The 20103-nt window shown below is 42.6% G+C and overlaps 2 protein-coding genes across 2 annotated transcripts in view; one reads left to right on the plus strand and one right to left on the minus strand.

The window, feature by feature from the left end:
* Positions 1 to 5319: 5319 nt before the first annotated feature.
* Positions 5320 to 8957, plus strand: INSL3 (insulin like 3). The gene is made up of 2 exons (XM_074204864.1): positions 5320 to 5543; positions 7868 to 8957. Exons 1-2 carry the CDS (start codon positions 5375 to 5377, stop codon positions 8107 to 8109), a joined length of 411 nt encoding a protein of 136 aa, XP_074060965.1. The 5' UTR covers positions 5320 to 5374; the 3' UTR covers positions 8110 to 8957.
* The window catches only part of B3GNT3 (UDP-GlcNAc:betaGal beta-1,3-N-acetylglucosaminyltransferase 3), a 34826-nt gene continuing 23010 nt past the window's right edge, over positions 8288 to 20103 (minus strand). The window contains exons 2-3 of the mRNA XM_074204863.1: positions 14409 to 15044; positions 8288 to 12900 (exon numbers count right to left, since the gene is read on the minus strand). Of these exons, the coding sequence (XP_074060964.1) occupies positions 12340 to 12900; positions 14409 to 15038 (1191 nt within the window). The 5' untranslated portion in view covers positions 15039 to 15044 and the 3' untranslated portion in view covers positions 8288 to 12339. The remainder of the gene's footprint in view (positions 12901 to 14408; positions 15045 to 20103) is intronic.

The raw sequence follows: 20103 nt of genomic DNA on the forward strand, positions 1-20103 counted from the left end.
TCCTTTTTGGATTTATCTAGAAATGTAAGAAATTCTATTTCTCTAATCTACAACCCTCTCCAGACTTTTCCCTTTAGAAAAGCAGGGAGAATAAAGAAAGATTACCCAAGTAGAACTTTGTCTAATGAGATCATTGTTACCCCAAGCCCTAAAATCATGGGCACCATTTGCTTTCAAAGTTAAGATATTGTTCAAAGTTAGGAACACTTCAACACTTAAGGGTTGTGGTACAGAAAGGAACTGAGCAGTGATGATCTTGAAATTTTAACCAAAATCTCTATTTTAGCATTTTTTCCATTGTTGAGGATTCCTATGTTACCTTATATTCTCTTAGAACAGAAAAGACATATATAAAAGGTGAAGATGGGGAGGAGTGGAAATAACTATGACAGTTTGGACATCTCTTTCTTTCCAAACTAGAAATGATTTGATTATAGACTAATGGTAAATTTAATAAAATTGCTTCTAGTAGACATGAGTCTAAATCACAGAGCACAATATTAGTATTAATATTTTTGTTTTAGCATTTTTGCAAGGCAATGGGGTTAAATGGCTTGCCCAAGGCCACACAGCTAGGTAATTATTAAGTGTCTGAGGTCAGATCTGAACTCAGGTACTCCTGACTCCAGGGCCAGTGCTCTATCCACGAAGCCGCCCCAGTATTAATTTTTTTGTGGGCACTCAGGGCCTCTATATATGGCATCATGGACCAAAAACCCATTGCCTATAGCTTGTGGGTGGCACAGTAAAATAACGTGCTCAACAAAGAGTCAGGAAGAACTGAGTCAAATCTTGTCTCATATATTTAATCACTGTGTGACTCTGGGCATGTCACTTAACCTCTTTTTGCCTTACTTTTTGCAATTGTAAAATGATCAACTACCTTCTGTATTATTGCAAAGATCAAATGAGATAATGGCTCAATTTTTAAAATATTTATTTATTTATTTTAACCGTTTTTTTTTTTTTTAATTTGAGTTCCTAATTCTCTCCCTCCCTCCCACTCCTACTTCCCACACTCTCTGTGAAGGCAATAAGATGTCAACTATACATATGAAATCATACGAAATATTTTTCCATATTAGCCATATTTCAAAAATAAAGCAAGAAACGTATAATTCAATTTACCAAAGTTCATCAGTTCTCTTTTGGAAAATGGTATTTTTTTGGATTCTTTGGATTTGTTTTGGATCATTATGTTGATTAGAGTAGCCAATTCTTTCACAGATTACCCTTATGACATAGATGTTCCTGGACACAATGACCTGGTTCTTCTCATTATTAGTCTTTTGAGATTGTTTTGGATCATTGTATTGCTGAGAATAGATAAGGTATTCACAGTTTTTCCCTGTATAATATTGCTGTTACTTTGCATAACATCTGATTCTGCTCATTTCACTTTGCATAAATTCATGTAAGTCCAGATTTTTCTAAAATTATCCTGCTCATTATTCCTTATAGAACAATAGAGTCAAATACCCATTCATTCAACCATTTCCCAATTGATGGCTATCACCATAATTTCCAATTCTTAGCCACCACAAAAAGAGTTGATATAAATATTTTCATACTTTTGATGACAAGTTTATGCAACAGACAACTGATAGGAAAAATTAGAAACAGTTCTGAAGTATTCATTTCCAAGTGCCTGTAAATCAGGTACTATTAGCCTGGTGGAAAATAGGACAGCTATCCAATGTGAGATAATAATTCAAATAATCAACTTAATTGATGTACAACATGCATTTTCACATCTTGGTTGCCATCAACCCTACTTGGGATAACAGTGCATTGACTTCCAGAAAACTTAAAAACCCACTGACGGTAATTTGGGTAATAGGGCAAATAGGGATTTCACTTTTGTGGGAAAAGCTCCTGTCTAGCTAGAGAAATGAGACTTGAGGAAACCAAATGACAAAATCTGGTCAGGCAGATCAAGTTTCTTCTTGTTCTTATTTCTTTTTGAGTTCTTCTTTGATGGGTCTCTTAATTAGGCCAGTCTCAGCCTCTTCAAAAACAAAGAGCATAAAATCAGAATTCATCCCTTTATTCTGTTTTGAGGGTTCTTTCATTGGTGTAGATCTTATAAAGGAACAACAGAGTGTGTATGTGTTTCCACTGATTTTAATAAGACTACTTTTCGGCAAAAGTCTCGTCAGTTGTTACACTTTAAAACCGTATAGAATCTGTCATATGACTCATCTTTGTTGGGTGTTGTTATGATGAAAGCTGGAACAGAAATCATTTCCTTTTCATATCACAATTTTGGCAAATACATGGTCTCTGAACTGTAGAACTGGAAGGGCATGATACCTTCCACAGGAGTAATGAATACAGTGGGTACAACCCCAAACTCTCCACATTTGAACTGCACAAGTGTGGACATCATTCCTTATCACAGTGCTTGGAAAAGAAAAGTTGTTTTCTTTCTTTTTCTCTGGTTTTTACAAGGCAATGGGGTTAAGTGACTTGCTCAAGGTCACACAGCTAAGTAATTATTAAGCATCTAAGGCTGGATTTGAACTCAGGTCTTCCTGACTCAAGGACCAGTGCTCTATCTACTGTGCCACCTAACTGCCCCTAAATGTTGTTTTCCTCTAATCTTGCAATAACCTTCTGGCCTTTGATAGGATTGATGGATTCCTTTGCTTCTGAAAGTCTTCCCTTGGTTGTGCGTGACTTCTTCCTCCTTACATATGGTTGGTCATGAGGATGGTGGGTCTCTTCTCAAAATGGTGTGCTCTCACAGAAGATGACCACCATGGATGACCTGGAAGATATGATGGCTTAGAGGTCACTACAAATAGGGAAAATTTGGGGTGTTTCCCTTTCCTTGGCAGTTGGCTGGCAATTTGTATTTGGAGTGAGAAGGATGACAGGTCCTTTCTCCATAGTAGATGATTCCCTAGATGTTGGTGGGGTCTGGACTGAATGTGGAAAACTGGCTTGAAGGGCATTCTGGGGCTCTTGGTTGTCAGTTGACATTGATATCTGGCTCATATACATGGGAGAGACTTCCCTGGAGGACAGTTAATGGGGTCTGTGCTTGAAGATGAGATAATGGTTTAAAGGGTTCTCCTATTCTCTGGATTCCTGCCCTTCCCTAGTGGTTAGTAGGCAGTTGGCATTGATGGCAGACTCCATGTTCTCAGAGGGTATTTCTCTCAATGGCAACCATAAGAACTGATTGGGAACCAGAGCAAGTGGTCTGGAGTGTTCAGTTGTTTCACAGACCTCCCTGACTTTCCAAGGCAACTGGTTGATAATTGATGGTGGCAATGGTGGTAGTGCTGACAGACTCTTTCAATTTTCCTTCTACTATACTTATTTATGGACATGGTGCCTTCAAGGAGACAACTTGGTGTCATCTTTGACTTCTCACTCCCTCTTACCCTTCACCCAATCAATGACCAAGTGTCATTGTTTTTACCTTTCTTTTTTCTTTTTTTTTTGGCTTTTTGTAAGGCCATCGGGTTAAGTGACTTGCCCAAGGTCACACAGCTACGTAATTATTAAGTGTCTAAGGTTGGATTTGAATTCAGGTCCTCCTGACTCCAGGGCCAGTACTCTAACCACTGCATCACCTAGCTGACCCGTTTCTTCCTTTCTTTATCATCATTATAGACATGTCCTTCTCTCCTCTGACCCCACTACCACCTGATATACAGGCCCTCATTACCTCACACCTGGACTATTCTCATCACCTCATACCTGGACTGTTCTCAAAGCTTGCTAGACGGCCTCCATGTGGAATGTCCCTTATCTCTCCAATCCATTCATCCGTCCATCTTCCTCCTCTTCCTCCTCTTCCTCCTTTCTCCTCATCATCACAGATAGCATTTATATCACAATTTAAAGTTTAGAAAGTGCTTTACAAATGTCTCCTTTGATTTTCACAATAATTTTATGAGTTATGTTATATATGTTATTATTAGTTATGTATGTTATTATTAGTGATTTTATAGGTGAGGAAACTGAAGCAAACAAAAGTTTAAGTGACTTGCCCAGGGTCATTCAGCTAGCAAGTGTCTGAGGTCAGATCTGAACTCAAGTTTTCCTAACTCCAGGTTCAGCAATTGATCCATCCTCTCCTCAGCTGTCAAACTGATCTGACACCACTCCCTTCCCTTATTCAACAAACTCCAATGACTCCCTACTGCTTCCAGTTCAAATAGAAAATTCTCTGGTTTTTAGAAAGCTCCTCATTAACTGGCTACTTCCTAACTTCCCAGTCTTTTTATACTTTCCTACTCAGTAATCCAGTGACATTGCCCTCCTTGCTCTTCCTGAACCCAGTCCACCAATCTTTCTAGCTCCCCAGGAATTCCCTTAAGCATAAACCATACTTATATAAGCTATAGTCCCACATCCTCTAGGAAGCCTACCCTTCTTTTACTTTTCTTTTGAGGCAATTGGGATTAAGTGACTTGCCTGGAGTCACACAACTAGTAATCGTCTAATGCTGAATTTGAATTCAGATTCTTCTGACTTCAGGGTGATTTTTATGCACTGTGCCACCTAGATGCCCCACATTCTTAATCCTGGTTTCTTTTTTTTTCTGAGTCTATTCCCAATTTACTGTCCCACCTATTTCTACAATTAAGAGTTTGTCTATAGTTGTTTACACATCTTCTCTCTCCTTAGCTTATGAAGTCCTCAAGAGCAGAGATTGTTTTTTGTTGCTGTTATTACGCTGTGTTATAGGGTGAATTTTTTGTTTCTTTGTTTGTTTGGGGGTTTTTTGGCCTTTCTTTGTATTCCTAACAGCACATAGTAAACCCTTAATAAATACTTGTGACCTACTCTGGGACTGGCTACCTTTGGAAAGAAGTTGATAACTTGGAAAATGTCCAGAAGAAGATGATCCAGATGATGAAAGACCCCCAAAATGATACCATGTGAGAATGGGTGAAAAAAAAAAAAGAATGGGTGGCAGAAACCAAAGACAGCTGTCCTTGAGAAGACTTTGGGGTTTCATGATAGTTTTCTTGTGCTTTTTAAAAGCCTGTCTTCATTGCCCTCCCTGTGCTTGTGACTTTTGGGCCTTTCCCTCCCTATGGGTTCCTGATCTCTCACAATCTCCCTGCCTTATTCCACAGTTCCCTTCTCTCGGGCCTCTCTAGCCCTAAAGCCGCCCTGGCCTTCTCCTTGGCCCCTAAGGTGCTCCCTGTTCCTTCTTCCCAGGCATGGAGTCCAATCAGATCTCCCAGAAATGCCCCCAGGGACGCTGCAGCTGCAGAGGGGTAGGGAGGGAGATATTGGGTGGGGAGGGGGAAGGGACAGAAGGAAGCCCAGGGGAAGACTATAAGAGCCTCCAGCAGTCTTATTGGAGGAGGGATCCTCCATCACCCTCTTCTGACCCTTTGCCCAGGCCATGTCTCATCTGCTACCCCTGTTCCTGCTCCTGCTCCTGCCAGCCCAAGGATGCTCCAGGGAGGAACCCCAGAAACTCTGTGCCCACAACTTCATCCGGGCCCTTGTCCGGGCCTGCGGTGGTCCCCGCTGGGCCACCCCTGAGGGAAGGCAAGGCACCAGTAGTGACCGTAAGTCTTTGGGGCAGGGGAAGGGTGGAAAACTGAGTCTCCTATTACTCCTCCCTCCTCCCCAAGGGCCCTAGTTTCTGGTATGGGCATGTGAGTCTTTAAGTCTCCAGGCTAGACATACCTCTTTCTATGTCTGTTCTCCATTTATCAATCTGCAGTTCTTTACTATGTCACCCTGAGCCAAAGGACAGGGGATAAATACTATAGGATAATGGAAAGAAGATCTGATTTCACCTCCAACTCTGCTCTTCTTAGGACCATAGTATTGTTTGTCCTTTAATTTCTTTTTTTTTTTTTTTTGAGGTTTTTGCAAGGCATTGGGGTTAAGTGGCTTGTCCAAGGCCACACAGCTAGGGAATTAAGTGTCTGAGGCCAGATTCGAACCCAGGTACTCCTGACTCCAGGACTGCCACCCTGCTGTCCTTTAATTTTGAACCACAACAACAAAGAGGTGATCCCAAGACAAGCACATGAATTTGATGTGAGTGAGGGGCACTGTGCTAAGTCATCAACCTCACTTACTCCTCCAGAGTCATCTGGGTCCAGTGGCCAGATATGAATCAGGACGCCACAGATTAGACATAGATAGGATCATAGATTTAGAACTGAAAGGGACCACCTAGTTCAGAGCTTCCTTTTTGTGACAAAGCCTACAGACCCCTGATCAGAATCACGGGGCCAGTGCTCATTGAAAGGAATGACAAATTTCAGTTATAAATTAGTGAAAATAAAGTTATGATTTTTTTTTTCCCCATCCAAGCACCTAGCCAGATCTATGAACCTAGAGTTAAGAATGCCTTATCTAATCCATTGCCTTCATTTTAATGATAGGGAAACTGAAACCTGCTTCCCCTACAAAGTGAATTGATTTGCCCAAGTTTACATATGGATATGTCATATCTCATATTCAGTGGATTAAGCACTGACCCTGGAGTCAGGAAGACCTGAGTTCAAGTTTGACCTCAGATGCTTAATAATTATCTAGCTGTGTGACCTTGGGCAAGTCGCTTAATCCCATTGCCTTGCAAACCCCCCAAAATGAAAAATGAAACTTATCAGATTCAAAACCAGATCTTTGGACCGCCAATCCGATGCTCTTTCCGGGGAAACCAAGTAGGGAGGGTCTCTCTGTTATCCCTCAGCCCTAGTGTTATGCCTTTCCTGAAAAACTTCCCACCCCATTCTGAGAAAAATGGCAAAGGGGTGTGTGTGTGTGTGTGTGTGTGTGTGTGTGTGTGTGTGTGTAGCGAAGGGGAGGAAAGGAAGCCTTGCCTCCATCCAAGAGTGACTAACAGTGATATTGAATGTGAAGAGAAAGGAGACCAGCAGGAAGCAGAGGGAGGGAGGAGACATCATAACAACTGACATTCAAGTTTAAAGCATGTCTTATCTCTTTTGAAATTGATAATAGCTCTGTAAATGAGGGAGAGAAAGTTTTATGAACACTTTAGGACAGAACGAGGGTAGATAGCAGCGAGGAAGACCAGAGTTCAAGTTTTATTTTAGGCATTTAATAGTTGGGGGCCTGGGCAAGTCATTAACCTTTTCCCCAGTATTTTCCTCTACAAAATGGGGATAATAAGAACAACTGCCTCCCAGAGCTGTTGAGAGGATTCAATGAAATAATATTTGTTACCTGTCTTATAAACCTAAAAGGAGGGGCCGCTAGGTGGCGCAGTGGGTAAAGCACCGGCCCTGGAGTCAGGAGGACCTGGGTTCAAATCCGACCTCAGACACTTCATCATTACCTAGCTGTGTGGCCTTGGGCAAGCCACTTAACCCCGTGTGCCTTGCAAAAAAAAACCTAAAAAAAATAAACCTAAAAGGAATAAGTAAGTGCTGACTATCATTATTATTATTTATAATGATCAATATTAGTATCATTCATAATGTCATTGTATAATTTAATTAAATTAATAAAATATTTGATAATATTGATAACCAATGATGCTATAATAATTCATAATATAGAATTAAGAGGTCATCTGGTCCAACCTTCTCATTTTGCAAAGGAAACTGAGACCCCCAAAGGTGATTGTCTTACCCAAGCTCACACAAGCAGTGTCAAGGGCAGGATTTGAATCCAGAACCAATGTTCTTTCCTACTGTATCAAATGTACTATATCTGATACTGAATTTTAGAGAAGTTAAGCAATTTGCCCATGGTTACTCAGTTGGAAGGTATCTGAGGTGTCCATATTGAAGAGCTAGAATGGGCTGGGGGTAGTGATGGTGTACTGAAATGGGGTCTGGAAGGCAGCAGCTACCACATTTTGCTGATTTCCCTGGTCTTGCCTAATTCTCTCTCCCCATCCCTGCCTCAGGAGAAATACTTCAATGGCTGCAGAACAGACCCTTCCAAGGACTGGCACCCGACATCAACATGGACGAGGACTTGCCCATGAGACTGATGCTGAGGTCTGACGTGGTTGAAAGTACAAGGGGACTGGAACCCCCCTCTGGTATTCAGAGGGTCCAACGCTGGCGAAGAACCCCCAACCCAGCTAAACACTGTTGTAGCAATGGTTGCACCCAACAAGATCTCCTGGCTTTTTGTCCCCATTAGTTTCCTCAGAAAGGGAAACTGAGGCCAAGAGAACCTCACTGGCTTCTCCAAGTACTCCCAAGAAGATATTCAGTCCCCTAGGGATTAATGTTTGGGTTCAAGGTTATAGCCTCCAGTGGCCCCCAGGTCTCTCTGGAGCCATCTTTGGAGGCCAGACTAGAAAGGGTCTGTAGTTTCTGGGAAAGGGAAAAAAAATCAGGCAAGGCTGTACCTCTGAACTCCAATGTTGTGACTTCAAATGTCCTCACTTTGTCTTCTATAACTGTACCCAGGATGGTGGGGGGCAACCCTAAGAAACTGGCAAAGAGTTATGTTTGTCTGTGATGTGTCTGGGGATGAGCTGGAAACTTTGGCTGAAGTCACTCCCATTGGAAAGCAATGGGGGGGGGGGATTGTTACAAGGATATTTAAAATGTTTTTCTTCTAACCATCCTAGGATGTAGATTGAGGAAAAGTTATTACCCCCCAGTTTGTAGATAAGGATAATGAAACAATATGATAATGTTCTGAATCACAATCAGTAGTTGGCAGTCTGCTAACTCCAAATTGGATTCTTTTTCCTATTTTCAGTTACCTTAGTGGATTTCTTTACATGACTAAGCTCTCCATGGTCTGCCAGCTCTTTGGTGGCACAGTAGATAAACCTATCAAGCTAATCAGAAAGACCTAAGTTCAAATCCAGTCACATATCTATGTGTCCCTATTTTGTTGTCTATCTGCCTCAGTTTCCTCAACAGAAAAATGGGGGATAATAGCACCAACTCACCAGGGTTGCTGTGAGGATCATATGAGATATTTGTAAAGTGCTCAGCACAGTAGATGTTTAATAAATATTGGTTTCCTTCTTATCTGGCTGACTTCTTCTCATTGGTCAACTTCCCTCAAGGTCTCCATGAAAATGGCGCCCAGGTTACATTCAATGGGGAGAGACATAGGTACAGGACTTCCAGCAATCATTTTATTGGAGAAAGCATGGACTAATCAAGGTTCTGACATTGTTCCACCTTCCTCCCAGCACCCAGATCCTAAGAAATTAGTAGAATTCAGTGGAAAGTGTCCTGGTTTGAATTTAAGTCCTGGGATCTTTTTTATTATTGTGGGTGAGTCTTTTTAGACTCTTGGGAACTCCATTTTGGTTTTTCTTGGCAAAGATCCTTGAATGATTTGTTATTTCCTTCTCCAGTTTATTTTACAGATGAGGATACTGAGACAAACAGGGTCAAGTAACTTGCCCAGAGTCACAAAGCTAGTAAATGTCTGAGGTTGGATTTGAACTTAGATCCTTCTGACTCCAGGACCCATGTTCTATCCACCGTACCACCTAGGAAAATTGCTCCCTCCATCTGGACTTGTTTTCTAAATGAGGCAGTCATATTATATTAGAATCCCCCATATTTAGTCCAGTGCCTGGCAAATGGCAGGAGTTTCATAAAAAATCTTTTGTTTGACTAGATGGGCGTCTAAGGTCATTTCCACCTCTGACAGTTGGAAATACTAACTCCCTCTGCAATGTTCCTGACAGCTCCCCGTCCTCTCAAGCCCCTGTGTCCTGCCGTGAGAATGAGGTCGATGTTCTAATTTTACAGTGGAAAGAAATCACTGATTTGGAACTGGGAGGGACCACAGAGGCCAACTAGTCACACCTCCCTCAAACAAGGGGAATTTCTGGACCAGGAATGTCAAATCATTTGCCTGGTGACACACAGCCGTAAGACTCAGGCTTTGCTTTGCTTTCCTTTTCCCACCATCCTACATATTAGGCCATGCTGGGTAGCTACAGATGCCTTAGGCATGTGTCTTATATCAGCGACTTTGTGCTTCTTGGGGAATATTAGAAAGGGACTCCTCTCTTCTCTGGGGCAGATTAAAGTTCTACAGGAAACCCTGAGGAAGAGTGGGGGAGCAAGTTGGACCCAGAGAAAAACTCCCAGGATTCAAACCTCAGTCTAAATTAAACTCACCCATTTTGCAGATGAGAAAACATGTTTTGAGAAGAGAGAGACTGCCTTGTTGTTGAGATAGTGGAAAGAAAAGCAAATTTAGAGCAAGGGAATCTCCAGGCTCTGCTAATTTATTGTGTGAGTTCAGCATGGTTATTTGTTTAGTAGGTAGTACAGTGGGTAGAGAGCTAGATCTGGAATCAGGAAGACCTGAGTTCAGATCTGACCTCAGACCTTTACTAGTTAGCTGTGTGTCTCTGAGCAAGTCACTAAGTGACTCTGTCTCATTTTTCTCCTCTGTAAAATGGGGATGATAATATTACCATCCTCCCAGGGTTGCTTTGTTTTATTGTTGTCTTCTTTCTTGCAAGGCAGTGGGGTTAAGTGACTTGCCCAAGATCACACAGCTAAATAATTATTAAGTGTCTGAAACTGGATTTGAACTCAGGTCCTCCTGACTTCAGGGTTGGTGCTCTATCCCCTGTGCCCATTTCCCAGGGTTGCTTTGAGATGGTATTTTAAAGGACCCTGACAGAGCCTGGTCTTTCCTTTCTGTGGCTTCCCATGATCCAGGTTTTCTCAGGAAGGAGTTAGATTCAATGGTTTATGAGTTCTTTTCCTTCTTTAGACCTATAATCCAATGATCTTAGACAAGTAACTCTATCAGCCTGCCCATAAAATGAAGCAGCTGGAACAGATAGATGACTTTTGAGTTGCTTTTCCACTCTCAAATTCTAATCAAGATCTAAGGTTAAATCACTGATACACATATGACTGGTCCAAAGTCAGATCAAGATGTTGCCAATACGAACGAGGTCTTACCTTCAGGGCCTCTCATTCTAAATGTGCTGTTCTCATTTACCCCACATTTAGGGCCAACCGGCTAATCCTTCTTGGCTTAAACATCCCAAAGTCCAAGTCAAAAGATCTCCTCCCATGCCAACCCTATCCAATTTTCTTACACTTTACCCCCCCTCCATTTACTCTATAATCTTGTCTTATCTCCTATCTTTTCTCCTGATTGTACTTCATATTTGGAATGCCCTCCCTCCTCACTTTGGCCTCTTAGTTCCCCTGGATTCTTTCCAAGCTGAGCTCAAAGCCTACCTTAGGCAAGAGACCTTTCTCAAGTCTTATCCCAACTCAAGGGCTGCTAGTGCTTCTCCTTTCTAATGTTCCCTTCCAGCCATTCACAAGTTATCCTCTATTAGACAGTGAGCTCCTTGATGGCAGGGAAATTCTTTTTGCTTTCTTGGTATCAGCATCACTTAGCACCAAGTTTAATACTTGGTAAGTGCTTAATAAATAACAATTGACTAACTTAAAAGAGGACAAGAGGGCTCTGGATTAGATGAAGATGGATGACTCCAAGGATGGAGTCAAAATTCCCCAGAAACTTAGGTTATCTCTACTCCAGACTCCTGAGGAAACCCATAGGAAAGCCTCCCTTCACCCCAAATCATGGTGAAAGATGAGCCTGCCCTGTGTGCTACTAGTCTTTCCCCAGGCTCTCAGAACTTCAGAGGTAAAACAAGGAACCAGTCCCAGAGACCACTCCTGATCTCACTTCTAGAATAGTCACAAGCAGTCTTTTGAAGGAATTTTGGGATACAAGAGAGCTGAGCCCAGAATCAGGAAGACCCGGACTCAGTTGACCTGAGCAAGACATTTAACCACTGTCTGGTTCAGTTTCTTCAACAATCAGATGGGAATAAGAGTAATATCTACTTCTCAGGGTTATTGTGCTCTCCCTCCGACTGTAGCCCTGCATCCCAATTCTAGTCATCATCTTAATCTCACAGAGCTGGGACAACTGGCTAGCACATAGCAGATCTTGTTTTTAGGGCACAGAGCATGTAGAAGTCCTATTTAATTTCAAGCTGAAAATTGTAGCCTCTATTGCTCTCCCAGTTCTAGCCATCATCTTATCTTCACAGAGTTGAGACAGTTGATTAAGGAAACTGAGGTAGGTATTTGGGAAGGGACTCACCTAAGGTCACTCTAGTCGGGGATGCCACAGAAACTCGATATTCCCTCTCTCTCTCCCCCAGTGAAAATTCACATTTCTGCAGCTTATAAAATGTGTTCCTCACAACAACCCTGTGAGGTAGGTAGTATTTATTGCTCTCCCCATTTTACAAAGGAAGAAGCTGAGGTTCAGTGACTTGGCTAAGGTCACCTGATTGATGTTGAAATTCTTTGTTCTAACTTTTATTTCTTCTGAGTATCACCCACTGGCTCAGTCTCTTCAGGTCAACCAGTCTGACTCTCTGGTCCTTTGGATCGGCCCTTAGTTTGTAGGGGTTTGTAACACTGTCTTGCTACATTTCAGATCTGGCTTCTTAATGGCATCCCACATCAATAGCAACTCATAGGGTAAGAAGCGATGGACCACGAGCAAGTCCTGGTAGAAGCAGGGGTTGAAGGACCCTATGCGGCGTGATGGTGATTGGATACCCACCACTTTAACACCCATATGTCTGACTGGTGTCAGTCCTTCGTGTTCCAGGCACATGCCCAGATAGACGTCATCGATCGGGATGAGAGGTATTAGATGGGAGGCCCGTCGGATGGCGCGAGTCGTGAATCGAGACATCAGGATCCCACCACCTGCACAATAGGGGGGGTACCTGTTTTCCTTCACCACCAGCTCTGGGACAAAGTATTTGCTCCATGGTACACGGATGGGTCCCACGTTGCTGATGACATAACCAACGTACAGGTGCTCATCCGCTTTATTACTCTGCAAATATATCATCAAGTTGTCTGGGTGGACGAAGACATCATCATCGCCATTGAAGATGAAGGCAGCATCAGGGCACTGGACAGCCTGCCACTCCAGAAACAGCACCTGCCATAGGAAGGAGAGCAAGAGGTAGAACGCTGAGCTCTCCCAAGGGCAAAGACCTCACCTGTTTATGGTCTCTGAGGTTCTCCATGGACCATGAAGCAGCTTCCCATTCTTAACCTCATCAGTTACTAATACCACTTCTCTGAGGGAGGTTAGAGAAGGATTTCCTCCCCATTTTACCAGTAAGGAAATTGGGGTCTGGAGAAGACTAACAGAATCGTATCCAGAAATCTGATGACTTCAAAACTAGGAGGGATTTTTGAGTTCATTCAGCCTAGTACATCCCAAACTCTTGGTATTTGAAATACCCTGATGGGACCTTCCATGCTAACCTAGGGAACAGGCCGGAAACATGATGCCTGTAATAAGGGGACTAGTGCTGGAGAAATATAGAAATTGAACTGAGCTTGATACTAAAAATGGTAATAAGTATTTCTGAATTATTTCCCCTCTGAATCTGGAGATGGCAGATCTGGCCTCAGATCCCTCCACAGATGCTGGCTTGCTAGGAAACTAGCTAGGGTAAGGAAAGGGAATAAAAAATCTTCATGGGGGCGGCTAGGTGGCACAACGGATAGAGCAGCAACCCTGGAGTCAGGAGTACCTGGGTTCAAATCTGGTCACAGACACTTAATAATTACCTAGCTGTGTGGCCTTGGGCAAGCCACTTAACCCCATTTCCCTTGCAAAAAACCCTAAAATAAAAAAAAAATCTTCATTGAGGATTTAAGGTGTTATAGAATTGTGAGTTTTATTATTAAATAGTCTCTAATTAAACAGAGAATGTCAGAGATGGGAGAACAATAGATCAAAAATATTTTTCAACTTAGGACTTGCTAAGCATTAGAAACAAAAGAGGGGATTGAGAGTCCCTACCTTCAAGCACTTTATATTCCTCTGGGTAAAAGGAAGGAGGATAAATAAATTTAGAATATATAAAACATAAATACAAAATGAAGGGGGACAGAAAGAGGTTCTGAATGAAGTTCTGAAAAGGTCCCTCCCAACTGATGTCCTGCTCCACCCATCTCTAACATCTTCTAGCCTAAGGTTTCTCAAGCTCCAATACCTTTGATCTTATGATTCTGTGAATTTGCTATTTGACATTTTAGAAAGATGTCTCTGGTATCGACTCAGCCAGTCCCTTGTCGCTATGTTAAATAGTAAGTCTCAGTGACAGCTACTTTGAGAAGTCCTGCCTAGTCCAATACTCTCAAAGACCAGAGGAACCATGACTTGTTCAAGGTCACACAGTAGATTGAAAACAAGTAGAATCAGGATGGCAGCCCAGGGTGCTTTTTCACCACAATGCCAAGAGAAAGATATTACTATTATTAATAGAGAAGATAGATACTAATTGGGCATGTTTGGGAGGAGCTGGAGAGAGAGACATCCCAGGTCAGGGAGTGGGCCAGGTTTCAGAGTGCTATCGCAGATCCAGATAGTGGAGTTTGAGATCAGAAAGGAATGAGGTACCTTTACCTCCCACCCCTGAGTCTGCCACTCACCTGCTTCAGGGTTAGATTGAAGAAAGAGTCATAGAAATCCCACTGGAGAATATCACCATAGGTCTGAGCCTCCATAGCCAGAAGCTGGTTCACTTTTTGAGCTTCCAGGACATCAGCATCAGTCCCTACCAAGAAGAGGCGGCGGATGGTGGCTCCCTTGACCTCTCGCTCCTGCCCCCATGTCCGACGAATGAGATCCCGTCTCTCATAGTTCTTCGGTGATGACTTGATGGCCAGGAGGAGGAAGACAGGACCCAAGTCCCCAGAGGACCCTGTACATTTATTTGAGGGGACATCCTGAAGGATAGGGAAATCCCGGCAATGTTTGTAAAGAAGGAAGTCCTGGATATGCCTGGGCTGGGCTGAGAAACCAGATAAGTTGGCTGCAGAAACATTGGCAAAGCAGGGTTCCAGAGGTCGTTTCGATAGGGCTAGGGTTTGGGGCTCCATGATCCTTTGCTGATGCTGGGGCTCCTGAATCACTTTGTCCTGGGGATCAGAGTTTTCTGAGTCTTGGGAACGGGTCCTGTGGAAGAGCTCCAAGTCATGGTCATGGAAGAAAAATAGGATCCCAACCACTAAGGCCAGGAAGATCAAAGCTTGAGTGCATCTCTTCTTGGGCCGTGGCATTATTTCCTGGAATACAAAAGAGAAGGAGGACAGGTCCCATAAGAGAAAATCTTAGGCTTGGGGGAGGAATGTGTGTCCTGAATTTATATGTGACCTTGAGAAAGTCACTTCTTTCTGGGCCTTGGTTTCTATATCTGTAAAATGAGGAGGTTGGATAAGTGATCTGCTAATCTCAAATCCAACATCTGTTAATTCTGACAGCCTGTGTTCTAAGGGCCCATCCAGTTCTGACATCCTGAGTTCCAAGTGTCCTCCCAGTTCTGTCATTCTCTATTCTAAGGACCCTCTAAATCCTGCCATTCTCTGTTCTAAGGTCCCTCCCACTCTGCCATTCTTTGTTCTAAGGGCCCTCCCAGTTCTAATATTTTGTGTTCTAAGGTGTCCTCCAAGCTCTGACGTTCTAAAGGCACTCCTAAACTTGGCATTCTTGCTCTGAGGTCCTTTCCAGTTCTCATATTCTATGGTCTAAGTGTCCTCTCAAGCTCAATTAACTTGAAATTAGGGGGAAATTTAAGTAATATAAAAAGATAGAAATAAATATTTATTAAAAAAAAAGTAAAGTCAGAACTTGAAATTAGCTTCCCTCTAACTTTTCCTTGCTGCCTCTAGTTCTGTTCTCTTGGGTCAAAGAACACAAGTCAGTTACTCCTGTCCTTTCATGGTCCTTTAGTTAGGTGGTTTTTTAAAAATTCACTTTGCTTTTATTTTCCAATCCAAATTCTTTCACCCCACCCCATACCACCTTCCATAGGAGAAGGCAAGCAAAGCAAAACTCATTACAAATATTTAGTTTGCAAAACACATCCCATATTAACCATTTCTTTTAAAAAGAAAGAGAAAAGGGAGAAAGGAGAGAGAGAAGGAAGGAGAGAGGGAGACAGCAAAAGAGGGACAGGGGGAGAGAGGAAGGAAGAGAGGGAGGGAGGGAGGGAGGGAGGGAAGAAGGAAGGGAGAAAGGAAGGGGAGAGGAGAGAGCTAAAGAGGGAAAGAGGAAAGGGAGAGAAAAAGGAAGGAAGGAAGGAAGGAAGGAAGGAAGGAAGGAAGGAAGGAAGGAAGGAAGGAAGGAAGGAAAAGAGGGAGGGAGGGAGCCAAAGATGGAAAGAGGAAGGGAGGAAAGAGGGAAGAGAAGAAGGGAAGAAGGAAGAAAGAAAGAAAAGAAAGAAGGGAGGAAAGCAGGAATGAAAGAAAGAAGAAAGAAAGGAAGGGAGAGAGGGAGGAAGAGAAGGAGGGAGAGAGTTAAAGAGGGAAAGAGGATGGGAGAGAAGAATGGAGAAAAGAAGGAAGGAAGGAAGGAAGGAAGGAAGGAAGGAAGGAAGGAAGGAAGGAAGGAAGGAAGGGAGGGAGGGAGGGAGGGAGGGACACTTCAGTCTGCTCTGAGTCTATGTCAATTATCTACTTGGAGGTAGGCAGTATTCTTCAGTTTTTGTCCTTTGGAATCCTGGTGGGTCATTGTGTTGATTAGAGTTCCCAAGTCTTTCAAAGTTGATTATCTTTCTCTATAATTTTATAAATAATGATTGTAAATAGTGATATTATTTATTCTTATTATGCTTTAAATTGTTTTTTGATTCTCTTTAGATATTTGAAAACATCTTGACTTGGAGTCAGATGATGAGATTGAATTCCGAGCTGAGACTCTTCCCATGTGCCCCTCCATGGGCACCTCTCTGGGGCTTGGGTTTTTCATGTGTCAAATAAAGGTGTGGGACTAGTAGAACAAGACTGCTATGATCCCATGACCTCCCCTCTCCCCACACCCCAGCCTCTCTTCTCCCGGGGTAAACATTCTTGCTTTTTCCTACTCATCCTCCTTGCCACACACCTGGTTCTCAGCCTTCTCACTATCTTGGTTGCCCACTGTTCTGACCTGCTCACCTTTCTGTTGTTCCTCTGGAACTATAGCCCCTAAATTAGGCTTTTTTCAGGTATTTCTTCCTGGAGTAGAAACCAGCAGGACGGCTTTCTTCCCTTAGTCTGGAAGCTCTATTTCTCAATTCAGCCTAAAGTTACAATAGTATGGCATCAGGGGTGAGGTCCTCCTGCCAGCTCATGTCACACTGTGTTCAATATATCACATATTCTTGATCACAAGAATTTCTGGTTTCCTTAGGTAAACCCAAACTTGTACTTGTGCACCTGCATTTCAGAACAGAAGTATTCACTCTAAAGGGAGAAGTTGGTTCCCCCAGAGCCCTCTGGGCTAGTGGTATCCCATGCCTCTGGAGATCATGAAGGGAGGTTCAGGGGAAGTTGCAATAGGGTGGGCGAGGTATTAGAAACATGATGTTTGTCCTTCTTTCTCAAAGAAGACCATGACATCAGGGAGATGATGACATGACAAGCACATGAATTGGATTTAGTCTCACTTTCTCCAGAGCCATCTGGGTCCAATGGCCAGATATGAATCAGGACCCCTGGAGATGGTTCTGGATATGAGGCAGTCAGGACGAAGTGACTTGTCCAAGGCCACACATCTGGTAAGTGTCAAATGTCTGAGGTCTGATTTGAACCCAGGTCCTCCTGACTCCAAGTCCATTGTGCCACCTAGAAATACACCCTCTGGAGAGGAAGCAAGCCCCACCCCCATCAAATGTCAATCACCTGCAGCAAAGATTCATTCCTCCCCTGCTAGTTATAGCTCTGGTGCCCCAGAATCCCCACTCCTCTGGCCTCTCTGGGCACTTTCAGTCTATTTGCACATCATCATCCTCCCCTAATCTGTCCGTGCATTGTTCACTGGCAACTAGATGGTACAGTGAGTAGAGTAGAAGTCAGGAGAGCACTGACCAGCTGAGTGATCTTGGGCAGGTCACTTAACCTGATTGCCTTGCATCCAGGGCTAGCATCCATCAGTCATCCTAATCTATATCTGGCCACTAGACCCAAATGACTCTGGAGGAAAAAATGAGGCTGGTGCCTTAGCAATACAATTTACATGTATCATGGCCTTCTTCAAAAATGAAGGACAGGGGCGGCTAGGTGAAACAGTGGATAGAGCATCGGACCCTGGAGTCAGGAGGACCTGAGTCCCAATTTGACCTCAGACACTTAATAATTACCTAGCTGTGTGACCTTGGGCAAGTCACTTAACCCCAATGGCCTTAAATAAATTTTTAAAAAATAAAAAAAGAAAGAAAATGAAGGACAAAAAAACATGTTTCTCCCCAACTGGAGCTTAGTCTTCTTGGAGACATGGAACAGATCTTTCCCCTATTCTTTCTGTCCTTCTTCCCTACCATACCCATACAGTTCTGCACAATTAATGCTTCTTAACTTGGTGGAATGGTTCCTGCAGTCATTTCAAATAAGTGGGAACTTCCTGCAGCAGTAAAGAACAGAAACCTTTTTAAAATCAATGGTCTTAAAGATCTGCCTGAGGCTTAGAGAGAGATAGCTGACTAGTGGTTAAGACATTTTTAGTCTGGTTCATAAACCCCTTCATGTACCCATGTGGAGTTTTCTTGGCAAAAATTTTGGAGTGGTTTGCCATTTCCTTCTTCAGTTCATCTTTTTACAGATGAGGAAACTGTGGCAAACGGGTTAAGTGACTTGCACAACTATCAAGTGCCCAAGACTGGATCTGATCTTTGGTCTTCTCTTCCACTGACCCTTCTAGCTGCCCTAGCTGAAGTACAACAGGAAGTTTTTCTTTGAGGTTTTTCTACCTCAAGGTTAAAGACCCAGAAAAGCCAATAAGACTTTAGGAAGCTCCTTCAAGTGTGGACTAGGCATTAAACTGTAGTTACAGAAGACAAAGAAAGACAAAAGATAATCCCTGCCCTCAAGGAACTCCCTGTCTAAAGGAGGCATTAATTTGCAAACAAGATTTAAGTAGAGATTATGCACTAGTATTAAAGAGGATTGGAAAAGAGTTCTTGCAGAAGAGATTTAAATCTCAGGCTCTAGGTTCAAAGTCCAGTTTGGTTTCCTTCCTAAAAAAGAAGGGAAAGTTGAACAAAGAATGCCTCTGTTCTTTGTTGGTTATAAGGAATAAAGAAGTTTTGCCTTAAAAAACAAACAAACAGGTGCAGCTAGGTGGCACAGTGGATAAAGCACCGACCTTGGAGTCAGGAGTACCTGGGTTCAAATCCGGTCTCAGACACTTAATAATTACCTAGCTGTGTGGCTTTGGGCAAGCCGCTTAACCCCATTTGCCTCGCAAAAAAAAAAAAACAAAACAAAACAGCAGAGAGGTTTCTACCCTAGATGGGAGGAAGGGGCAAAGAAGGAAGAATTTGAAGAGTAGGAAAATAATATCAAGGAACTAATGGAAGAAAATTATATTCCGGAGGGAGCCACCTCTCCTCCAAGAAATACAACAGACTGACAAGTATCGTTGGATTAGAGATTACCCAATAAAGATTAGAGGAAGAATAAGAGTCAGCCAGACTGATGATTGATAACACCCATCTGTCATCCCCCAGACTACAATAGAGGGGTGTGATTTCTTCCAGTGACAGGCATCTAGAACCTCCCAAGGCTTGTGAAAATAACCAACACAAAGGGCTGCAACTCCCAAGGATTAAAATCATCTAGGGTAAATCAACCCAAAAGAGGTAGGACACTGTCAGGAATGGAATGCATAAGACTCAAAAGGGAGGAAATTCCAGCATAGAGGAATTATCTGGAGAAACCAATGAGAATGTATGAGAAGCTCACTACCCTACTCTGAGTTAAAAAAAAATGTGTTTAACATGGAAGCAAGGGCAGGTAGGCTGTTAAAAGATGTGTTTAATTTCAAAAATAGATAGAGAATTGCATAAAATTTATAAGGTTATGAGTCATTCCTCAATTGATAATAGTCAAAGGATATGAACAGATAGTCTTCAAATGAAGAAATTAAAGCTATATATAAAATATATATATGTGTGTGTATATATATATATATATATATATATATATATATAAATGCTCCAAATTGTTACTGATTAGAGAAATGTAAATTAAATCAACTACGAGGTATCACCTCACACCAATCAATTGACTAAGATGACAAAATGGGAAAACGATCAATATTGGAGAGGTTGTGAGAGGATTGGGACATTCATGCCTTGTTGGAGTTGCA

The sequence above is a fragment of the Macrotis lagotis genome, chromosome X, assembly GCF_037893015.1.
Source record: "Macrotis lagotis isolate mMagLag1 chromosome X, bilby.v1.9.chrom.fasta, whole genome shotgun sequence".
NCBI classification, from domain to species: Eukaryota; Metazoa; Chordata; class Mammalia; order Peramelemorphia; family Peramelidae; genus Macrotis; species Macrotis lagotis.